A 20,530-nucleotide genomic window follows, 5' to 3' on the forward strand; every position below is an offset into this window, starting at 1 on the left:
TGTTAAATAACAATGTAAATTCGTCTCTGTAATCCAAAACACACGCTTTGGTAGACTTTTCTCACAGCAATTTCTGGTTAGCAAATTTAACTTTTATTACTCATTGAACTACAAATATATTTCGGGTTGGTATAATATACTCCAACCCCTCTTCAGTGCTAGTTCAAATAAACAAAAATGTCAAAACATGACTATGTTATATTACATTAAATGAAACAAACCAAAAAAACATCAAAAACACTTACATTTTTTCATTAAGTACATAACAAAATTTGTTTCTTATTTTGCTATTTTCACAAACTATAGGGTAGGAGGGTAGACCGTTTTACAAACATCAGTTTTTGTTTTTACTTAAATACTATGCATGCCATGTTCATATGTAAAGACAAATAAAGACTGCCATAGTTTAACTTGAAGGAGAGATTAATACTAAGGACGGATGGATTACGTCTGTTCTCCAGATGTCTATTCTGCAAGGTGGGGACATTAACACCTCTATCCCCTGACCAAGTGATCTCTTCCACTGGTTCTCCGAATTTTTCACCATTGCAGATGTGGGGTTAAGGGGAGTGGTACACACAAACATTTTAAAAATTTAAAAATCAAACATTTGTATTTTATATAAAAATTAGAATTTTTCTTTCCATTTTTACAATTTTCAATTACACATGGGTATATAACAGACACAGTAAAAACCAATGACACAGTAACAAAAAATCCATACGTATGTAAAAGCTATTAATACACAAACAACAATATCATTAAACCAGTATTATGGAAATTTACTATTACCAAAAAAATTTTTTATATCATGTTTAAACATAATAACAACTATTAGCCTATTTTCGTGCTATCTATTAATTCATACCACCGATGATCAATTTGCATACCATCAGAGGAATTTATTAAATTATTTTTTTGTTTTCTTATTTCTAAATGCTCTTTAAATTTTCTTTTATAAACATCTTTTTCAAAATGCAGAATTTTTATATTATTTCGGTTAATTTTACAATTATTATTATTTGTATGATCATACCACGGAGAATTACTGTACTTCAATCTGATTGCCGCTTCATGTTCTTTTATTCTAACTTCTAACATGCGCCCATTACATTGTAGTCCAATGAAAAATAAAAGATAACTTGCTAACCAGATATTGCTGTAAGATACATCTACCAAAGTGTGTTTTTGGATTACAGAGACGAATTTACAATTGTACTACAAAATTCTGTTACAACACAAACTATCAGTAGAGCAAATTGTTTACATTGGGGCTACTACTAGAATGCTACAGTCCCGTATCCTGGAACATCAAGATGATATTAAAAACAAACCAGCAAATGAGTTATCTAAAAGGGTACTGGACCAGAATTATCCACCACTGTGGGCACACATCAAATTACTTAAGTGGTGCAATGATCAAAGAGAGTTATTTATATGAGAGAACCTCTGTGGTCACCGAATGGTGAGTTGTTAAAGGAAAAAGGGAAAACAAATAAAACAATGAAAAAAACTTTAATTTCACCGGTTGGTTATTACTTTCCAATTTAGGTTCTACAGGATCGTTCGATTCCGACACTCCTTTTTGGTACTGGGCTAACCCGTAGGAACAAAGAATCCCACGCGCAGGTAGGAATGTTGATACGAATTCCGCGACAAAATCAAGATTTTACCGACAAATTCAATCGCGACAAACAACATATATATATACGACTAAGACTTAAAGCTAATTATCCTATTAATAAAAAAAAGAGAGGGACAGAAGTTAAGGCATAGAGATTGGAAAAAGAATGAGAGGTGGGTACCCAATGGTGGTCGACACTCTAGTTTTCTGTAGGAAGGTCGACCCGTGTTCTTGTTGTTTCGCTGGGGGAACGTGAAGTATTCGATTCTCGGGGAAGGGAGCTCTCCAAACTGATCTTGTGCCAGTTCCGTTATCAAAGTTCCATGGCTTTGTCCTATCCCGACTTTAGTCTCTCGTCCAGGGCTATATCTCCGACTGCTCTCAAGCGGTCCGAAGATCTCTCGTACACGTCCTTCCTCTCCGACGTCCGAGCTAGCAGTGTCCGTTCCCCCTCATTCTTACCCTCAGGGCTCCCCTTTCCCCTTTGTTTCCCAAGTAGGTCAATTCACTCCACGTGGTTAGAAGTTTCTAGAATGTTCCATAGAACAAAGGACAGAGAGGGAAGAAAGGAGATAGGAAAATATCTACATATTTTCGTTTTATACAACAGAACAATATGGTGGTACACCACACCTCTATATATCTGCTGTAACACCATTCAATGCACTGACCATTGAAATCCCACAACTGTGGGTAACCTTATTCAAACGATTTAAAATTTGTAATTTTGTATTCACACATGTACTGTACCAGAACCATATACAGCTTACTAAATTGCTTTTGTAAGTGTTTTTGGAAAATATGGTATCAATTACTATGTACTTCTATAATTTTTTGAAAATATTTAAATTTAATTTCAATTTGTTCTGTATTCCATTCATGTCCCTTGAATAATTTTAAAAAGTCCATTTGAAAACTGAACGTTCAAAAATTAATTGTATTTGATTTCGTTTTCACCTGAAGATGGTGGCTGTAAGCTGTCGAAATTACTAGCAAGTAACTCTTAATTACGCTAATAAATCATGATTGTAATGCTGCGACATTGTTGTGTTAATTATTTTATTTAATTGTTGGCATAAGTGTCTTTTTACGATTATTAAGAAAAAAGTATCAAGTATTATGTAATTTAAGGAACAGTATCTTTGACAGATATATTTTATAATGTTTATATATTTTTGATATTTTATATTCAAAAGCTGAAATATAGAAAAGACAGATGAAAACAAAGCAATGAAATTGATTTAGATAATTGTATTTAACTCACTTCTATACATTATTCACTAATATTCTAATTAATGTAGCAATATCTTTTAGCTGTCTAATCTGCTTTTTTTTCTATAAAACTCACACGACCAACAATTTTTTTTGTTTGTTAATATTGTAATGCTAATGAGGAATTACTATGAAATTTTTTTTTTTGGTATTATCTTTATACTCTTGTGTTCTCCTAATATTCTTGTGTTCTTTCTATCTTTGTTCTCATTTACCCATAGACTTTTAATGGGTGACATGTATGCAAATTGTAACAATAAATTTACTTTTGTAACAGATTAAGAGACTGATACTATAAGAAAATGAACACTTTACAAATTTTAGTTTGTTAGTTGTCACCATTGTTCTTACTTTCAATCTAAAGTTACAGAATATCATTCACCACATTTACAGAATATAAAAAATTACTACACACAGAAGAGCTGTGTAAATGTGGCTTTATCACATTAATCCAAAAAGTTATGGAAGGGATAGGCCCAGGATATGGTCTGGGTATGTTGGATGGAAATGCTAAGGCATTAACATTTCTATTTATGGTCATAGAAGATAATTATGTGGGTGATATTGAAGACCACACACATGCTTAGAAGCATTAGAGCTATACAATTAAAATAGTAAGTTTGGCTTATTGCACATTTTACAATTAATGAAAGCATCCTTAAATATGTGTAAGAAAAATGATGAGTTCATGTCAGATTATAAACAGAATTACATTGTATCACAAGCTGAAGGGAGGATGTGACTTCAATGATTGCAAGCATACATTAGTTATTTTAAATGGAACTGTCAGAATCATATGAGGCCAAATACAAAGCCTAGAACAAAAAGAAGATAAAATAAACTTTTTTTTTTCATACAAATAGTCTTGTTGCAGTTTGGTGTCATAATTTGTTTATAGATTTTGTAATTGTTCTACTGACTATCAGGATTTGGGCAACACCAGCATAATTGTAACTAGCCTAGAGTTGACATCCATAAAAGTATCTGTCAAAGAAATCATGCACAAATAAATTAATTTATTTTCCTCTATACTGCATAGTGTGTTTGTTGTATGTTTGTCTTTGTGGCTAACTGAAACACTATCATATAGTAATTTCTTAATACAAACATGTTTAAAATACGAAATGGATGATTTAATTTATAAGAACAAAACATATTTTAAAATTTACTTAAAATCCTAATTTGAAAAATTCAAAATTTGCTACTGTGTAGCTAGTTATCAATAGTACAATTATCTGTTTTACTAAGTATGGTGTAATATCTATAATACAGAATTATACATGTATGCACAGAGCCAGCTCTAAATAAACATTGAGTATGGATAAAGAATATTTGGCATCTTCTGGTAAAGACAAAAAAGCCAAAAAAATTATTTGTTAAGAGAAACATTTTTTGATTAGAAATAAACAAATAAGGGTTACTTTTAATTAAAAATTCCAAAGGAAGTTATGGAATTTAAAGAAAAGCAAAAACAAACTTGAGTTTTAATGTCACTGTCCTTTAGCTAAAATTCAGTAGTCTATAAGATACATGTTAATAAAACAGTTTATAAGATTATCAGCACAAAACCTTTCTCACCAATTTCTAGCCTTATTAACAGGAGTACAAACGTTTTCGGCCTTCTTAATAGGCCTTCCTCGGGTACACTGTGGAGCGTCGGTTAGAAGAAGTTTAAATGCTGCCAATGTTTACCCAGGTATCGTCTTACCAGTGACGTCATCGCCGATGATAGGTATACGATACCGAGGGTGAAAAATACATACTTTTGGTAAAGAAGGGAGGTGTGCAGATAGGATACTTGCTAAAGTTGGGGAAAAAGATTTTAGAGTAAGCGCGCTACGTACAGGAGATGCACAATCACAACAGGGGGTTAGTGGGGAGTGACGTCATAGTTGAGGCCGTAAATATTCAACGCTACAGTAAGAAGAGGCGTGCGAACGACCGTGGATGGGAAGGGGGTTACGATTAGAAGGTAGAATTGGAAATAAACACGACAAGTAAAAAAGCGCTAACGGTTGCACGCGGTGAGGGTGGGATGGTCTATTTATTTCAAGGGGTTGTCGAAGAATGATTTCCAAGCGGAGGAGAGCGAGTCCGCATCTCTGCTGTTGATACAACCGTCTTTGAGGGATTGCTTAAATATTTCAATTGTTTCGACTGTTCTAAGCTTGGTGTGGTCGTGCATAGGAATAGTAATCCTCGCCTCTTCCCATTTGGTCGTTATACCAGGTTCGCTTGCAAACTGGGCAAGGGTGGAAGTGAATTTTTTGTTGTATGCGTCGTACTTGTGCTCAGTTATCCTCCTTTTAAGCGATCTATTGGTTGAGCCAATGTATGTTAGCTTCTTGCACGGGTTAGATCTGCCATCCTCCAATGGGACGGTGTAGACTCCTGGTCTCCTGGCTTCGCTGCATTTGTCCTTGGTGTTAGCTAGAAGTTTATAAATCGTAGGGTCGCGTCTGTATGTGAGAGTAGTATTACTTGTCATGTTTATTTCCAATTCTACCTTCTAATCGTAACCCCCTTCCCATCCACGGTTGTTCGTACGCCTCTTCTTGCTGTAGCGTTGAATATTTACGGCCTCATCTATGACGTCACTCCCCACTAACCCCCTGTTGTGATTGTGCATCTCCTGTACGTAGCGCGCTTACTCTAAAATCTTTTTCCCCAACTTTAGCAAGTATCCTATCTGGACACCTCCCTTCTTTACCAAAAGTATGTATTTTTCACCCTCGGTATCGTATACCTATCATCGACGATGACGTCACTGGTAAGACGATACCTGGGTAAACATTGGCAGCATTTAAACTTCTTCTAACCGACGCTCCACAGTGTACCCGAGGAAGGCCTATTAAGAAGGCCGAAAACGTTTGTACTCCTTTTAATAAGGCTAGAAATTGGTGAGAAAGGTTTTGTGCTGATAATCTTAGAAATAGTTCTAGCTACATATGCATAGTAGTGAAAACAGTTTATATTATAAACTATATAGTCAAATTTGTATATTCCATATGAACATGTTAGGAATGTTGGGATTAGGCTATTGCTTCATATTTTGCTTCAGCTTACTCGTCTGTGCTCTTAATCATAGCCTGTTCTGTTTGTGCACACAATCATACACAGCACACTTTGCCAACAAAGCAACAGTACTGCAATATAATTGTGCCACCGTAAAGAACAACTATTTTGTTGTAAATCTGCAAATCTTAGATTTCAATGCCTTTCAGCATCTGCATGATTTTATATGCATTACACCTACTTTGAGCCAACCCTGTACATACACACTAAAAATTATTGTAGGTAGTAGTAATATAAATAAAAATAATAATAATAAATCATTTCTAACCTTTCTAACCTCTTTTCTTTTACATTTTATATTTTCAGTATTCATAAAAATATTTTGTTTCAGTTCTTTAAAAGATCCTATGGTTGCATTTGATCTTGAAACAAATAATGGGCTTGTGTCAATATCCAATGATTTCTTTTTTTCTTTCACAGTTTTTACTTCAGTAATATTTTCTTTTTTGTCATCCTGAAGCAGGCACAAATTATTGGAATTATTCACAATTGGATGTTCTATCGGATGTTTCAGTGCACTTAAGATATTCTCAGAATCAATTTTTTCAACCTAATTTTAAAATATTTGATTAATTTAAATTCTAATGTATTATTTTTATTTTTAATAAAATAAAAAACAACTTACCTCAGAAAAATTTATGAGTGAGTTCTGTGCATTTTCGGATAACGTATTCATAATTTTCTGTCAAAAATATAACAGTTATTTATATTCTGATTTTCTAAAAATAAATACACAAATACAGTAGAGCGTCATTTATCCGAATCAATTGGGGACTGGGGTCATTCGGATAACTTATTTTTTGGATAACCGATTATGTACAAAAAAATATATTAACCTATCCCGTGTTGAAATTTTTCTCTGTTGCGTGTCGCTTCGCATTGAATTTTCGTCATTGTTAAGCCTAACAAAGACTATTGTACCGTTAAAAATTATTTTTTTATTCTGTACAAACAAAATAAATATATTGAAAAATATAAAAACAATAAAAAATTATACTTTAGAAGTTAATTTAGTATCAAAAACGTAAAATATTTGAGTAGCCCAAGACATAGCCAAAGATTGCAGCGCCACAGCACTAGCGAAAATTTAAATTTGCCGACTGGAATTCTTTCGGATAACCGACTTTCAGATAAACAACGCTCTACTGTATTAATATATCATCAATGTATATCTCTAACATTTATTTGAAACGAGAGTATAAAACATAAGAAATAAGACATAAGAGAGAGCTGAAGGAGCATAAAACAATTAACAATTTGGTTTAAAGTACTGTATTTTTATAAAGACACTACATATTCTGTAAAAGTTGTGATTTGGAAACAATGATTTCTTATGAACCATCACTACAAAATTCTTCATTTGACAGAGTACTGCTAACATTTATGAAACAAGCATTACTTTTTACTTATTGGCAATTATAGTTCAAGAAAGATAACTGTGTCATTTGTTTTTATATAACAATAGGTACAGAATATATTTACTTGAAAGTTTTTCTAATTTTCAAGTTTAATTTTCCTAAAGCATTATTCAAATCATACAAACAAGGGGCACCCAGAAAATAAAGAACATTTGCTCTTAGTACTCTGCGCAAGGTAAATTACCATCACCAATTTGAGGTAAATTTATTCTCCGATTTGTCGGCTTAGCATCCGAGTTTTGATAACAGCAGACTTATTGTTATTCTTTTGTCAAGAGTTAAAATGTGTACAAAAATTGAAAATCCTGTCAAGTGCAAACTGCAAAGTTTTATTTGTTCTCTAAATGCAAAGAAAGTTTGTCCTATAGAAATTCATAAACAAGTCACAGAAGGATATGGTGACCACATTATGAATGAAGCAAATCTGAGAAAATGGTGTTTAATGTTTAATGAAAGCACTCTACTTTAGTTAATCAAGCTGTCTTCAGAAATTTGGCTGGGACAATTTCAACCACCCATCATACAGTCCCAACCTGGCCCCCAGTGACTTTCACCTCTTTCCCAAGCTGAAAGAGTTTTTGGGTGGATTTAGAATGCTTTAAAATGGATGAGAGATGAAAGAAACTGTCACAACTGGCAGTGGAAGTCTATGACAAATGAATACAAAAACTAGTTTCGTGCTATGACTATTGCTTTAATCATAATGGCAACTATGTAGAGAAGTAACTGGTTTTACATTAATTGGGTTGCAATTTGAAAAAATTGCAGACCAATAAATTCCCACTGTCGTCCATAAGTACTCTGCAAGTACTGCATGTCCTTCCTTAATCTCGAGAACAGCACTATGTAGATGAAAGCAGAGACTGGATATGAAAAACTTATGGGCAGGAGGCCCTAATTAACTATATATGAACTTTTGATACAAATCTGAAGTCACATTATTTCAAATCAAAAATTTTCCTCTGAAATGAGTTAGATAGCAATAGAGTCATGCCAGTCATCTAACAGGAAAAGTATGATGTACAGGAGCAAGACATTACTAATTTGAGATAGAGAGCATATATTTTAAATTATTACTTAATAAAACTTTTCTCTGTCATTATTCTTTTATAATGCAACTCCAATTTCTCATATTACAAGAAAAAGAACTTTAAAATGTCATTATTATTTCTTACTTATTGTAAGAAAGTCAAATTTTCATCCCTGTTAAAAAATTTTCTATTTTGTTTTATGTGGAAATTAGATTTGATAGAGCTTAATGGGTAATAGACAATGGCAATAAGCAATTACAATATCATAGCATAAAAAAAATTTCCTGTAGAATAAAGATAAAATTTAAAGGAATCTTTAGTGCATTGTAGAATTGTCTCTTGCCTAAATATATGCACAATATGGTTAGACATTGACGCATACAGATACGATATTCTATCCTACAACAGATTTACCCACAGATGTTGCAACTGCCATTCCAGATCCTTCACACTTGTATATACGTGGTTTAAGCTGGTATCTTATCTGGTCCTATAAATGTTTGATGAGCAACATATTTGGAGATTGATCAGACCTAAGAAGTGTGACAATGTGATGGAGACATTCCTGGGAAACATAATTGTGATGCTGAGCATTATCTGGCTGGAAAATGGCTGTCAAAAGAGATAGCTCTCTAAAACAGCACACCAGCAGTGAGGGAAATATGCTACTCAACTATTCAAAATTCTTTAAACTACCTTCTAAAATAAAACTCCAGTAACTCCTTACTCATATGTAGACTAACATTTTCAATCCTCCCCTCTGGAAGGATACTTTAAAGAATTTTTAATATTGTCACTCCAGTCTGAAGGAATTGTGAACAGAACATGATACTCAACAGTAAAGGTGGAATTCAGATATTCACCAAATAAAATATAATATTGTAATAATGTTAATATATTTTATTCAAAAAGCAAAGTTTAAAGCTATAAAACCAGTCACCTGAGTCATTTCCATTGCATCTTTTTGTAATTGAAACCATGTCAATAAACTTCGAACAGCTGTTTGCACAATTATTATGCTCCAAATTTCTTCATATTTTCTCTCAGTAAATGATTCACTTTCCTATTATAATATATATGTCTTTAATAACTTTATTCATTTACTTTGTATAGAACTTTTTAATTCATCATAAATTGTTAAAACAATTCTATTAGCATAGTTTGAAAATTTATTTTAACGAGCTAACATTAATTAAATCATAATTTTTATGTAACTAAAATTTGTATTTTTAGAATAAATTATATATTATAATAATGCTTCTAATTACTAATTAAATGTCAAGTAATTGTTTGGCATTGATCTAAAAATCAGGTTAATGAATGTTGTTATATCAGGTTATAGTTGTATATTTGTATATACACACAATGCTGGAGTAAAGCGATAGCTCACTAAGTGTCATGATGGGAGTTACAACCCTTGGGCATTGAAGTCATTCCTATTCAGTACTTTAAGTATCATTATGGTTATATCTAAATTAATAGTTCTGGAAGTGAAGATTGGATGGAGGTCCAGCTAGTGTAACTGGCAACATGTCCACATGACAAACAGGAGTCGCTGGTTCAAATCCTACTTAAAGCAAGTTCTTTTCTTCCAGAACCTTCTAAATTAATTATTAAATTTATGAAAAGATGATGCCTAATGCCTACCTCTAGACCAGGGGTGGCCAACACGAGGCCCGCGGGCCGTATGCGGCCCGCCTGGAGTCATGTTGCGGCCCGTGGAGCTAGGGCAAATGAACGTAAATGTTAACTTAATTGTACATATCACCAAAAGAACATTACGTCATGAGTTATTCCTATCATGTATTTTTAAATTATAGCTAACAGAAATTTGAAATATCTCTCATTTTGGAAAAATTCATAGATTTTTAGCTATTTCAAATATCCCGCTATTTGACACTCAAGGTTACTTAGTTTTTTGTCCGACGCTAGGTGTTGATAAAATTTAATATGAGACCTCAGCTATATATGTTCTGTGGTCTTCGGCGTTTTCGGGAAGCTCACAATGCTATCGGGCTCATACTCATAACTACTTTCAGTCCAGCTTGACAAAGTTCCGTGTTATTCTGTAGTTTCGTTTTATTATCGCCAATGCATCTGGAGAGATTTTGCAATCGACGTTAAAATACATATTTAGCATATTTTATAATTACAGTTCAAACTACTTTAACCAAGTAGCCTGTCTACCATATCGATTCTATAAGTAAGTAAACCCTGAAACGTTGGAGAAATTTCGTCAAGTTGGTTTGGAAGAGTTCTGTGAAACGTATTTGGACAAGGATAAATATCCTGAGTTTTACAAATATGCTCTGTCGATGGTTTCGCTATGTGGAAACACTTATGCGTGTGAACAGCTTTTTAGTCGCATGAAGTACATCAAATCACAAGTGAGATCGAATTACTGATGTTCATTTGGAAAACTGTTTGCGTGTAGCGACATCATCAGTGGAGATCAATTTTGATGCACTTAGTTCTGTAAAACAAAGTCAGATGTCTCACTTTTAAATATTTTTAAATTGTCTAATAAATATGTTTGATTCTCGGTTATGTTTTATTTTCTTCAAAAAAATAAATATACCTATTTTTTGTGTTTTTTTACATTAAACCAGGCAAGTGTTTGACCACGATCTCACCTACTGGGAAGCGACGATGTGGTTGAAGCTGTAGCACGCTTGCTTGTTTACTTTAATTAAAAAAAAAAAAATAGGTGCGTGGCCCGGCAGGAAATATTATTTCTGAAATTTGGCCCGCCTTCTGAAAAGGTTGGCCACCCCTGCTCTAGACCAAATTACTTGACATTTGATTAGTAATTTAGTATCATTATTATAGCCCAATGTAATCTGGAAATTGTTTGATATTAATCATAATACTTAAACAATTGTAATTATCTATAATCATAATTATTATTATTATTATATTCTGTACTAAAGTTTACTAATGCTAAAATAAGTTTTTAAGGAGTTCAACTGATAATTTTATTTCAGAATTAAACATTTTTTCAGGATATTAGCTCCCATCATCAGATTTTGTCATTATATAGATTAGGACAGGAATCTTAAAACAGCTTCTTTGGAACCATTTTTTGTTTCAAAAATTTAAATGTGTGTTCTATAATCACAGTAACTTATCTAACTAAATCAAATTAAATTAGTAATACATTTTAATATTAGAAAATAAGAGTAAATATACAGAAAAAAATCAACCACATATGTTTGAATTTAACAATTTTTAGCATTGGTCGTAGCCACATCCGTCTGAAATCGGGTCAGTCACTATCCATGGCAACCGAGTGCGTAGTATAGGGAAAAGTGTTTATGAAGAAACCAATCAGTCTTATTTGAATAATTGTCAGATCACATGTTTGTCATCAAATTAATGAGCCATACCCACAAAGGACTGTTCTCTTTTCTCTTGTTTATGATAGGGTCACTTGTCATAGAGATCATTAAAAATTTTAAATCTTAATTTTCCTTAAAAACTTGTTTTACCATTAGTGGATTTTAGTTTATAATATGGAGTCAATTATAATGAAGAATATTCTAAATTATCCACTGCAAGCATTTATAACAATAAATGAAAAGTTTCTAAAAACTTAATAATCAAAAGCAGCATTATTTGAATGTTTGCTTTCATAAATATTTTAATAATATAAATTAAAATTGCTCTTATAAAAATACACCAAGTGATATATATTAACAAGAATAAATAAATAGCAATTTATTATCAACATTTCTTTTAATTATGTAACAAGATTTTATATTTAGTAACTTATAAAAACATCTGAACATTCCATTGATCACCTTTCTTATTAATAATCACAAGATCTAGGTATTTAACAAAAAGTAGTAGCAGTGTTAATGGATTATTTCTTGTTTTTATTTCTGCTAAGAAAATAATAATAAACAATTATCAATACCAAACATATTAGCAAAGATTAGTATTTTTGGATATTCCTTTTTTTTAGGGTCAAATTTGAAAAAAAATTGTGGAAACATTCCCACTGTCATCGTCTCTCCACCCCTCTATCATCTTTCTTTAATCTCGAGAATGGAGTTAGCAACACGAAAGTTGCGACCAGATAAGGAAAGATTGGGACCAGATAAGGAAAGACCCAATTAACTATATATGAACATCCGGTTCAAACTGGAAATCACATTATTTCAATTCAAAAATTTTCCCCTGAAAGGAATTAGATAATGACTCTGTTGATAACAGGAAAAGCATGATGTACATGGGCAAGGCACTACTAACTGAGGTAGAGACATTTTTTAATTAAATAAATTAAAAATATGATTAAAAATGTGCAGCCCAGCATTGTCACAAATAATCGCTCATTTTTATTTTCATTACTTTATTCATAAAACTATAAAATATAATTTTAACATTCATACCTTTCTCTTTTGTTCCTTCATAATTGCACTACATGTAATTTCAACCAAACTACCTGAAGCTGATAAAGAAAGCAATGAGCCATCTCCCTCAATATTATCATTGTCATTTGGAGTAATTAAGTCTGCATCCTCCTTCAAATCAAAAATATATTTTATAAATATATTATATAATATTTAATTACTACTACTTATAAAGTTATTTATTCTACTTGTAGATTTTTATATTACTGTTTTACTAAAAATTTTCAGATAACTTTCTACATAGTGAAGAAGAATAAATCTTTATTACTAATGAAACAACCTATTTGTAAAAAACTACCATAAAAGTTTTTCCATTAAATAGCAACATACTTCAATGTTCTTTTTTCATTTAAATTTTTAAATAAAAAAAAAATGTACTTACCATAAACTGTTTTTTGTTGTCTATCTGGAAACTTTCAATATCAAAAATTTTCTGTTTTACATTATAAGGATGTTTTTCTAATTGTGGGAGATATGTTAGTTTTCCCTTTGATCTATTTAAATTTGAAGTTAATTTTTTCCACCATTCAATTATTTTCTGAGCATTTTCATTCTATAAATTATTAAAATATCTTTCAAAATTACAAAATCCATTAAGATAATCATTTTGAAAACTGATTAACAAATCTTTTATGTATATATAAATAATAAGAAACAACTAAATTTGTTACGCTTCATTATACCTGTTGATAAATTTCTTTCTCGTATTTCAAAAATGTGATAAATCTGCGAATAACTGATTGAATTAAAGTGATAATGTTGGAAAGTTTTTTCTTATTGTTTGTGGACTTGAAAACTGATAGCAAATATTCAGTTTTGAAAATCTGTACATTAAGAGAAAGTGGTGTTGATTTATTACTAAACGTAGAGACCTGAAGTTTANTGAAACATTCTTTTTTCTCAGAAATAGGATATGGGTCACACTCTATCTATCCTATCCATATAATAATGCATGTTTAAACATTATATTTGCAATAACTGTTTTTAAGATACCTTTTTACATTAACATCTGTTGTGTAACTTAAAAAATATGGGGACACTAGATTTTTTTTTAATCTCAAGTGGGCAGTGGTTGAAATAAGTTTGAGAACCTGTAAACTAGAGTAATCACAGAGGCTAATCCTTAGAAATCAGTATAATCTCTTTTTATTTGTTAATTTACAGAGTACATAACTATAAAGAAGAAAAATTCTTAACTAGTGTTACAAACGTAACGTGTGCCTCCAGGTCTAAGTGTTACAACAGCTAACGCACGACTGACTTGAGACAAAAGAACACGCCAAAAGTCAGAGGTGCGGGGTCGCCTAAGTAGGTCAAGGGGCAATTCGGTGTGGGTTATCCCCTGGAGGTTTACATACATAACAATTATTTTATAATAATAAAAAAATAACACAAACACATTGAAATTTCCGCCAAAAATATAAACAGTTTCATTAATTTAGTTTTCGTATTTTTGAGAAATAATTCACTTGTGTGAGAATTGGGCAAGTGTAAATTCGACAATTTCAATTTTAGAAGTGCAGTCAAGGAACTTCACAAGATTTCCCCACAGATAGCACTTCCTCTGTGAATGACACAGCTTCTGAAAAACTACTCATTGAGGGAAATGAAAATAATAACACTGCTATGCTAATGCACAAAAATGGGCATTAGAGTGGCAGGAAGAACCCCAAATAAAAGGCAAGAAGACAGATGACAACCCAGAATTCACCTGCCTAAATTGTGTTAACCTCCTCACTGTCTTTGACTGGCACTCTTCCTGAACCTTCATCAATTTTTCCACTGGACTTTCACATCTCCCATTGATGAACAAATACCTGAACATTAATGACAAAATGAGACCCTTCTTGAGATGTCATGATCATCACCACTAACCATATAGGTATTTTAAAACTTGCATCCAAAATTGTAAGTGCTCTCTTTCTCTCTTTGTTCAACACACTTGTAATAGACTATTTCAATAATTCTATGTCCTTGTAAAATTTTTATAAACTTAAATAAATTATTGTTATTTAACAGTTTAATGCTTAGTGGAGTGTGTTATTTCCGGCATGCTGTTTCTCAACTCCCTCCTCCATCCCGAACCTGTTCATTCTCATATGCAACCACTTGTGCAAGACTTACATATAGACATAACAGTCACACTTATATTGTTGAAAAGTCACACAAAACACACAAATAACCCATTTAACATGTGCTTTCAAAAGCAATAAATCATTTTTTATTCTTGTTCAACACCTCAACTACTACTCTGGTGATTGACAAAATAGTTAGAGTCCACATTACCAGGCAACAGTTCAAACACCCATTCAGTAATACCTCTAATAAGTAAATTTTTTTTTGAATGTATGCACACATTATGTTATTTCAGCTGGGATAAGAGAAAATGTAAGCAGATATATCTCTGGAACAGAAGAGGTAACCCCTTAACCTTCACAAACATTGATGAGGGTAAGCAGTCAAAAGAATAAATAAATATGTGGTCACTAGGCCCCAGAAACCACTTAGGGGATATAATGGAAAAAAACTCATCAGGATTGAATTAATACCAGTAAATATTTTTAAAACAAATTATTTAAATATATAAATAAGTAATTGTCAAATAATAAATTATTTTTAGTAAAGCTTGTCTAAAACAAACTCTCTGCAAAATGGAAACTGTCTAAATGATAAATAAATCTAGGGACAAAATGATTAAAGGATTTCTATGTAAAATATTACTATCATAAGTTAGAAACTTGTCTAACATGAAAAGAGAAAATCTTTTGTATATAAATTGCACAACATAACCTGAGTAAAGCAAAAATTTTGACATAATAGCAGCTAAATTCAAAATCACATTCCAAAGATAGAGTTTTTAACAGACTTCCTCCACACACACAGTTTGATGTTTTCAGTATGTCTTTAAAATGAACACTTAAATTGAGATTTAGATGATCAAGGAAGCACAGTGTAGTAATTTTTGCACTGAAAACTTCCCAAGTCAGAGGTAACAGTTAACTGGCAGCACTATTGATACATGAGAACATAAGACAATGGAGTAATAAAATAGCAGCTCCTCTCCAGCAGTGCATGAAGTAAGGGCCATATTGGATATAATGAATGTTGATTAGTTTTTTGTCCAAAACTAGACATACTACAGTAGACCACTGTTGTACGAGTCACTTAGATTTTACAAATACGTGTGCCAGGCTGGGAACAGCTCATGTATTTGTAAAATCTAAGTGACTCGTACAACATGGAATTCATATAACATGGAATTATCTACAGTGTTATAGGGGGGGTCTACTGTATATGGCACTTGCTTTGTGCACTGTTGGCCGCCATTTTATTGGCCTCTTGTCTTATGTTCTTGCTCATTAATTGTGTTGCCAGTCACAGTTACTTTTGTCTATAACTTGAAAGTTTTGTGTGTCAAAATTTCTATTGCTCATCCTTCCAATTTTTAAATGGCATTTTTCTATTTTCTATTGAATGTGTCTTGTATTTATTTTCTTGTGAAAATATCACAAATAAGCCAAACGGCTGGAATTTTTATGCAAAAATTAGAATAAGGTTAAAGGTGCATTAATTAATAATATTCAACTAGAACATTCTTTCTCAAAGTGGGCGATATCACCCCCTTGTGGGCGCTGGAGGCTTTCAGCGGGGCAGTAGAAGGCTCAGTGATTAAATATGAGTTTTATTTCTTCTCATTGAAACATTCTTTTTTCTCAGAAATAGGATATGGGTCACACTCTATCTATCCTATCCATATAATAATGCATGTTTAAACATTATATTTGCAATAACTGTTTTTAAGATACCTTTTTACATTAACATCTGTTGTGTAAGTTAAAAAATATGGGGACACTAGATTTTTTTTTAATCTCAAGTGGGCAGTGGTTGAAATAAGTTTGAGAACCTGTAAACTAGAGTAATCACAGAGGCTAATCCTTAGAAATCAGTATAATCTCTTTTTATTTGTTAATTTACAGAGTACATAACTATAAAGAAGAAAAATTCTTAACTAGTGTTACAAACGTAACGTGTGCCTCCAGGTCTAAGTGTTACAACAGCTAACGCACGACTGACTTGAGACAAAAGAACACGCCAAAAGTCAGAGGTGCGGGGTCGCCTAAGTAGGTCAAGGGGCAATTCGGTGTGGGTTATCCCCTGGAGGTTTACATACATAACAACTGGTTAAGAGTTTATTGTTTAATTAATGTATAGAAAATAAGCAAAATGATTACTTTGTGAAGACAATTTTGCAATTCTAATGTAATTCTCACTGAAATCTGGCATCCATTCTTTCTTAGTTGAAAGTGTTTCCAAAACTTCTGAATATGTAAAGCTGCCATTTCCTTAAAAAAAATAATTATATAAAATTCTAAAATGAAAATAATCAATATTAATTTTAATATACTGTACAGTCAAACTTCCTTAAAATGAATTGCCTTAGAGAAACATGGAGATTTTATTATGTAGTAAATTAAATGGAGAATATTTTAACCTCATTATAAGTACTGTACTCATCATAGCAATCAGATAGCAACAGATATAGAAATAAAATAATATTTTAACAAATTTAGATAATTATCTATATAAAAAAATATGAATTATTTTTATTTCATTAACTACACTAATGAAGAACATTTTTAAATGTAAAGAGAAGAAATATTCCCACAAATAAAAGGAATGTTCCATTGTATTAACAAATTCAGGATTTAAATTTTTAAAAATTCTAGTAAAAATTTAAAATTTCATAATTAATGTGTTATTATTAATAAATTTAAACTACTGTTGTATTTATAAACATGTAAAGATATTTATGAAAGAAATATTAAAAATTTTCAACAGTTATTACATTGAAATACCAGTAATTAAGGCATTCATTGAAAAAAAAAAATTTCAAATGATCTAACAAAAACATTAAAAACTTTTAAATAAAATTATAGTTTACCTTTTCAACTTTATTAACTTTCTTTATTAATTGCAAATTTTTTATGAATCCTATTACAAATGCTTGTATACAAATTAAACTGTTAAACATTGGTTTCCTGTACTTATATTCCAGAAGTTTATCCCACCAGAGATTAATTTTTGCTGTAATTTGATCATTCTGAAAAATTTTTTAAATATAAACTAAAATATACACTAAATAATGATTGATAATACAGTTAATATAATAATAATATAAATCAAATTATTGTTTTAATGTTTTATTCAAAGTTTCAGGCACTGCAACATTTATTGTAAGCAGTATCTAGAGATCATAATGATGATAAAATACCATCAAGATATAAAAAATAAATGAATATTTTTGTGATTTCAAAATCAATTATAATCTGGCATTTGTTTTCCCAATTTACCTCTTGAATTTTACAAATCTTTATAAATCTTATCCTCTCCATTAATCCTTTTAATCTAGCTTGAATGATAACCAAATTGTCAAAAACTTCTCCGTGATGCTTACAAGATAACATTTCTTCCCAGCAAATATCTGCATCATGAGTAATTTTCTGAACCTAGGTAAAATAATATTAAATTCAATTTTGAATAAATAATTGTAATAAATAACATTTACATACACTTTCTCAGCTCTAATAAATTTGCTATAAGAAAGCAGAAAGATCTAAAGAAGTAGGGATCTTTTTTTAGTCTAGCACTTTTAATTTTTTAAAAACAAATGAATAATAAAAGCAATTAAAACAGCACTGTAGTTGTGCCAGGTAGCACCCTGGAACTTTCTTCCAGCATGAAGACCTTCTGCTTTGTGAACATCTAGGCTAGATTTTAGACTATGTACCTCAGAAAAAATCTGAGTAAATTACTTCTTGCACAGTTTTTTGCACTGATTATGACTATAAAAGGTCATTTTGGTGCATTTAAGCCATTTTTGCAGATATTGTGGCACAAAGTTGCATTTTGCCCATACAATGCTCCATAGTCAGTGGCAATTCAAACTCAGGTAGTGTGCCCTGGCACTTTTTAATTTACAAATTACATTTCAGTTAAAATATTAATGAAAATTAGTGGTACTTTTCTGTGGATGCAAGTTGATTTTTACTGCTGTGTATAGGGAAATTGCTATTTTATTATGTCTTATTTACACTTCGAAAAAACATTGAAAAAATTAACAAATAAACTTAAAACAAGGTTTTTTCTATACTTTACATGGGAGGCAAAAACATGCGGCTTTCGTTTATCATTGCCGCAAACATTTCAGTCTTTGAGTGCAATGGACACCACATGAACTTGATTAGGTATGAATCTAAGTGATGACAGAAAGGTTCTCAATTCAAGCTCTGAATGAGACGGTTGGGACCATAACAGAGCTGTTAAGCATACCCATAGGAACCACACCTCTACACGTGGCCTTTCACAAGATATAGCTCCCAAATTATTCTATGTGACATATTTCTATGCTTATTTTCCTATCTCCAAACCTTTCCAGTGCTGTGGAAGAACACGTCCTACATGTTATTTTCTGCATGTAAAGAGACTTTCGTCAACCTCTACAATTTTGTTTAAACCGTCTATTTTTACTACAGGTCGAGAAATTAATGAATTGGCACATGTAATTATTTCAATCAACTGTAGTACAGTGATTCATTCCTCTAACTGCAGTTGACAAAATTCTACAGAAATCAATTCTAGACAGCAGAAATAAATAAACCGAAGAGCAGTCAGAAAAGAAATATGAGAACCTTCGAACCAGTTTCGACTTCGCAAACATTTCTTTTCACGTCACGATCTAACGTCTCATTTCTATATAAACATCTATACTGAAACCCGATGCATTGCAACTGGTTTCATTCTCGAGTGCAAATGGATTTCACAATATGGCATTTTTAATGCCACATTGCGAAATCCATTTGCACTCGAGAATGAAAAAACAGAAGTTCAAAAAGAACAAGTTAAAGTATGAAAGTTTGTTTTGCATTGGTACTTCCAAGAAACTTAATTTACATATCTAAAAGACGTTAAACGACGCAACAAAATCAATGCATCAATATGTAAATCATTTTAGGATTTTAACAGGAATTTAGTTATTTTTTTGTTTTAAATTTTGACTAATTTAAGATTTTTTTAAAATCGAATTTATGCTTTGTAATTTAAATGTAGACGTGATATTAAAATTCTCAATGACATCAATGCAAAACTATTCAAAACATCGACAAAATCAATAATTATTGCTTATTTTCCAATCCATGTTTATAATATTTAATAAATTTTTACAAAAAAAAGATAGTATTATTTTTTATCCATTTGACTTTAATTACACTACAATCTTTGTATATGTGAGTAAGGAGACGGAATCACGCATCAGATTACAGTTACAATTGGCGGGATTAAAAGTATCAAATTTATTCTTGCAGATTATTAATAGAAATTTAAAAAATTACAAAAACCGATCATTCAATTGTCTAACGCACTCTTATTTTACTTAATTATATTATATTAATTATCTAGAACAGTGATTCCCAACCTGTGGTACTCGTACCCCTAGGGGTACGCGATAGGTTGTTTAGGGGTACAGAAAAAAGTTAGTTATTATGGCAGAAAAAATAATATATTATGTATCACAAACTAATAGTATTAAAAAATTATTAGATAAAAAATGTTCCTTGCAACAATCACAACTTTATTATACATTTTTTCTTTTAGGTTTTTTTTCTTTAATTTAAAGTTACAATATGTAAAATTAACAATACG

The 20,530-nt window shown here is 31.4% G+C and overlaps 2 protein-coding genes across 2 annotated transcripts in view; both read right to left on the reverse strand.

Moving 5' to 3' along the window:
• Window positions 1-13,713, reverse strand: part of LOC111639902 — an 18,238-nt gene extending 4,525 nt beyond the window's left edge. Inside the window, exons 1-6 of the mRNA XM_023385858.1 lie at window positions 13,516-13,713; window positions 13,215-13,385; window positions 12,812-12,943; window positions 9,361-9,483; window positions 6,597-6,653; window positions 6,240-6,521 (exon numbers count right to left, since the gene is read on the reverse strand). Of these exons, the coding sequence (XP_023241626.1) occupies window positions 6,240-6,521; window positions 6,597-6,653; window positions 9,361-9,483; window positions 12,812-12,943; window positions 13,215-13,217 (597 nt within the window). The 5' untranslated portion in view covers window positions 13,218-13,385; window positions 13,516-13,713. The remainder of the gene's footprint in view (window positions 1-6,239; window positions 6,522-6,596; window positions 6,654-9,360; window positions 9,484-12,811; window positions 12,944-13,214; window positions 13,386-13,515) is intronic.
• A 3,124-nt stretch (window positions 13,714-16,837) lies between these two features.
• The window catches only part of LOC111639903, a 7,931-nt gene continuing 4,238 nt past the window's right edge, over window positions 16,838-20,530 (reverse strand). The window contains exons 6-9 of the mRNA XM_023385859.1: window positions 18,184-18,339; window positions 17,775-17,933; window positions 17,065-17,175; window positions 16,838-16,987 (exon numbers count right to left, since the gene is read on the reverse strand). Of these exons, the coding sequence (XP_023241627.1) occupies window positions 16,838-16,987; window positions 17,065-17,175; window positions 17,775-17,933; window positions 18,184-18,339 (576 nt within the window). The remainder of the gene's footprint in view (window positions 16,988-17,064; window positions 17,176-17,774; window positions 17,934-18,183; window positions 18,340-20,530) is intronic.

Source organism: Centruroides sculpturatus, unplaced genomic scaffold (genome assembly GCF_000671375.1).
Source record: "Centruroides sculpturatus isolate CEXI.00-Female unplaced genomic scaffold, Cexi_2.0 scaffold1195, whole genome shotgun sequence".
Taxonomy (NCBI): domain Eukaryota; kingdom Metazoa; phylum Arthropoda; class Arachnida; order Scorpiones; family Buthidae; genus Centruroides; species Centruroides sculpturatus.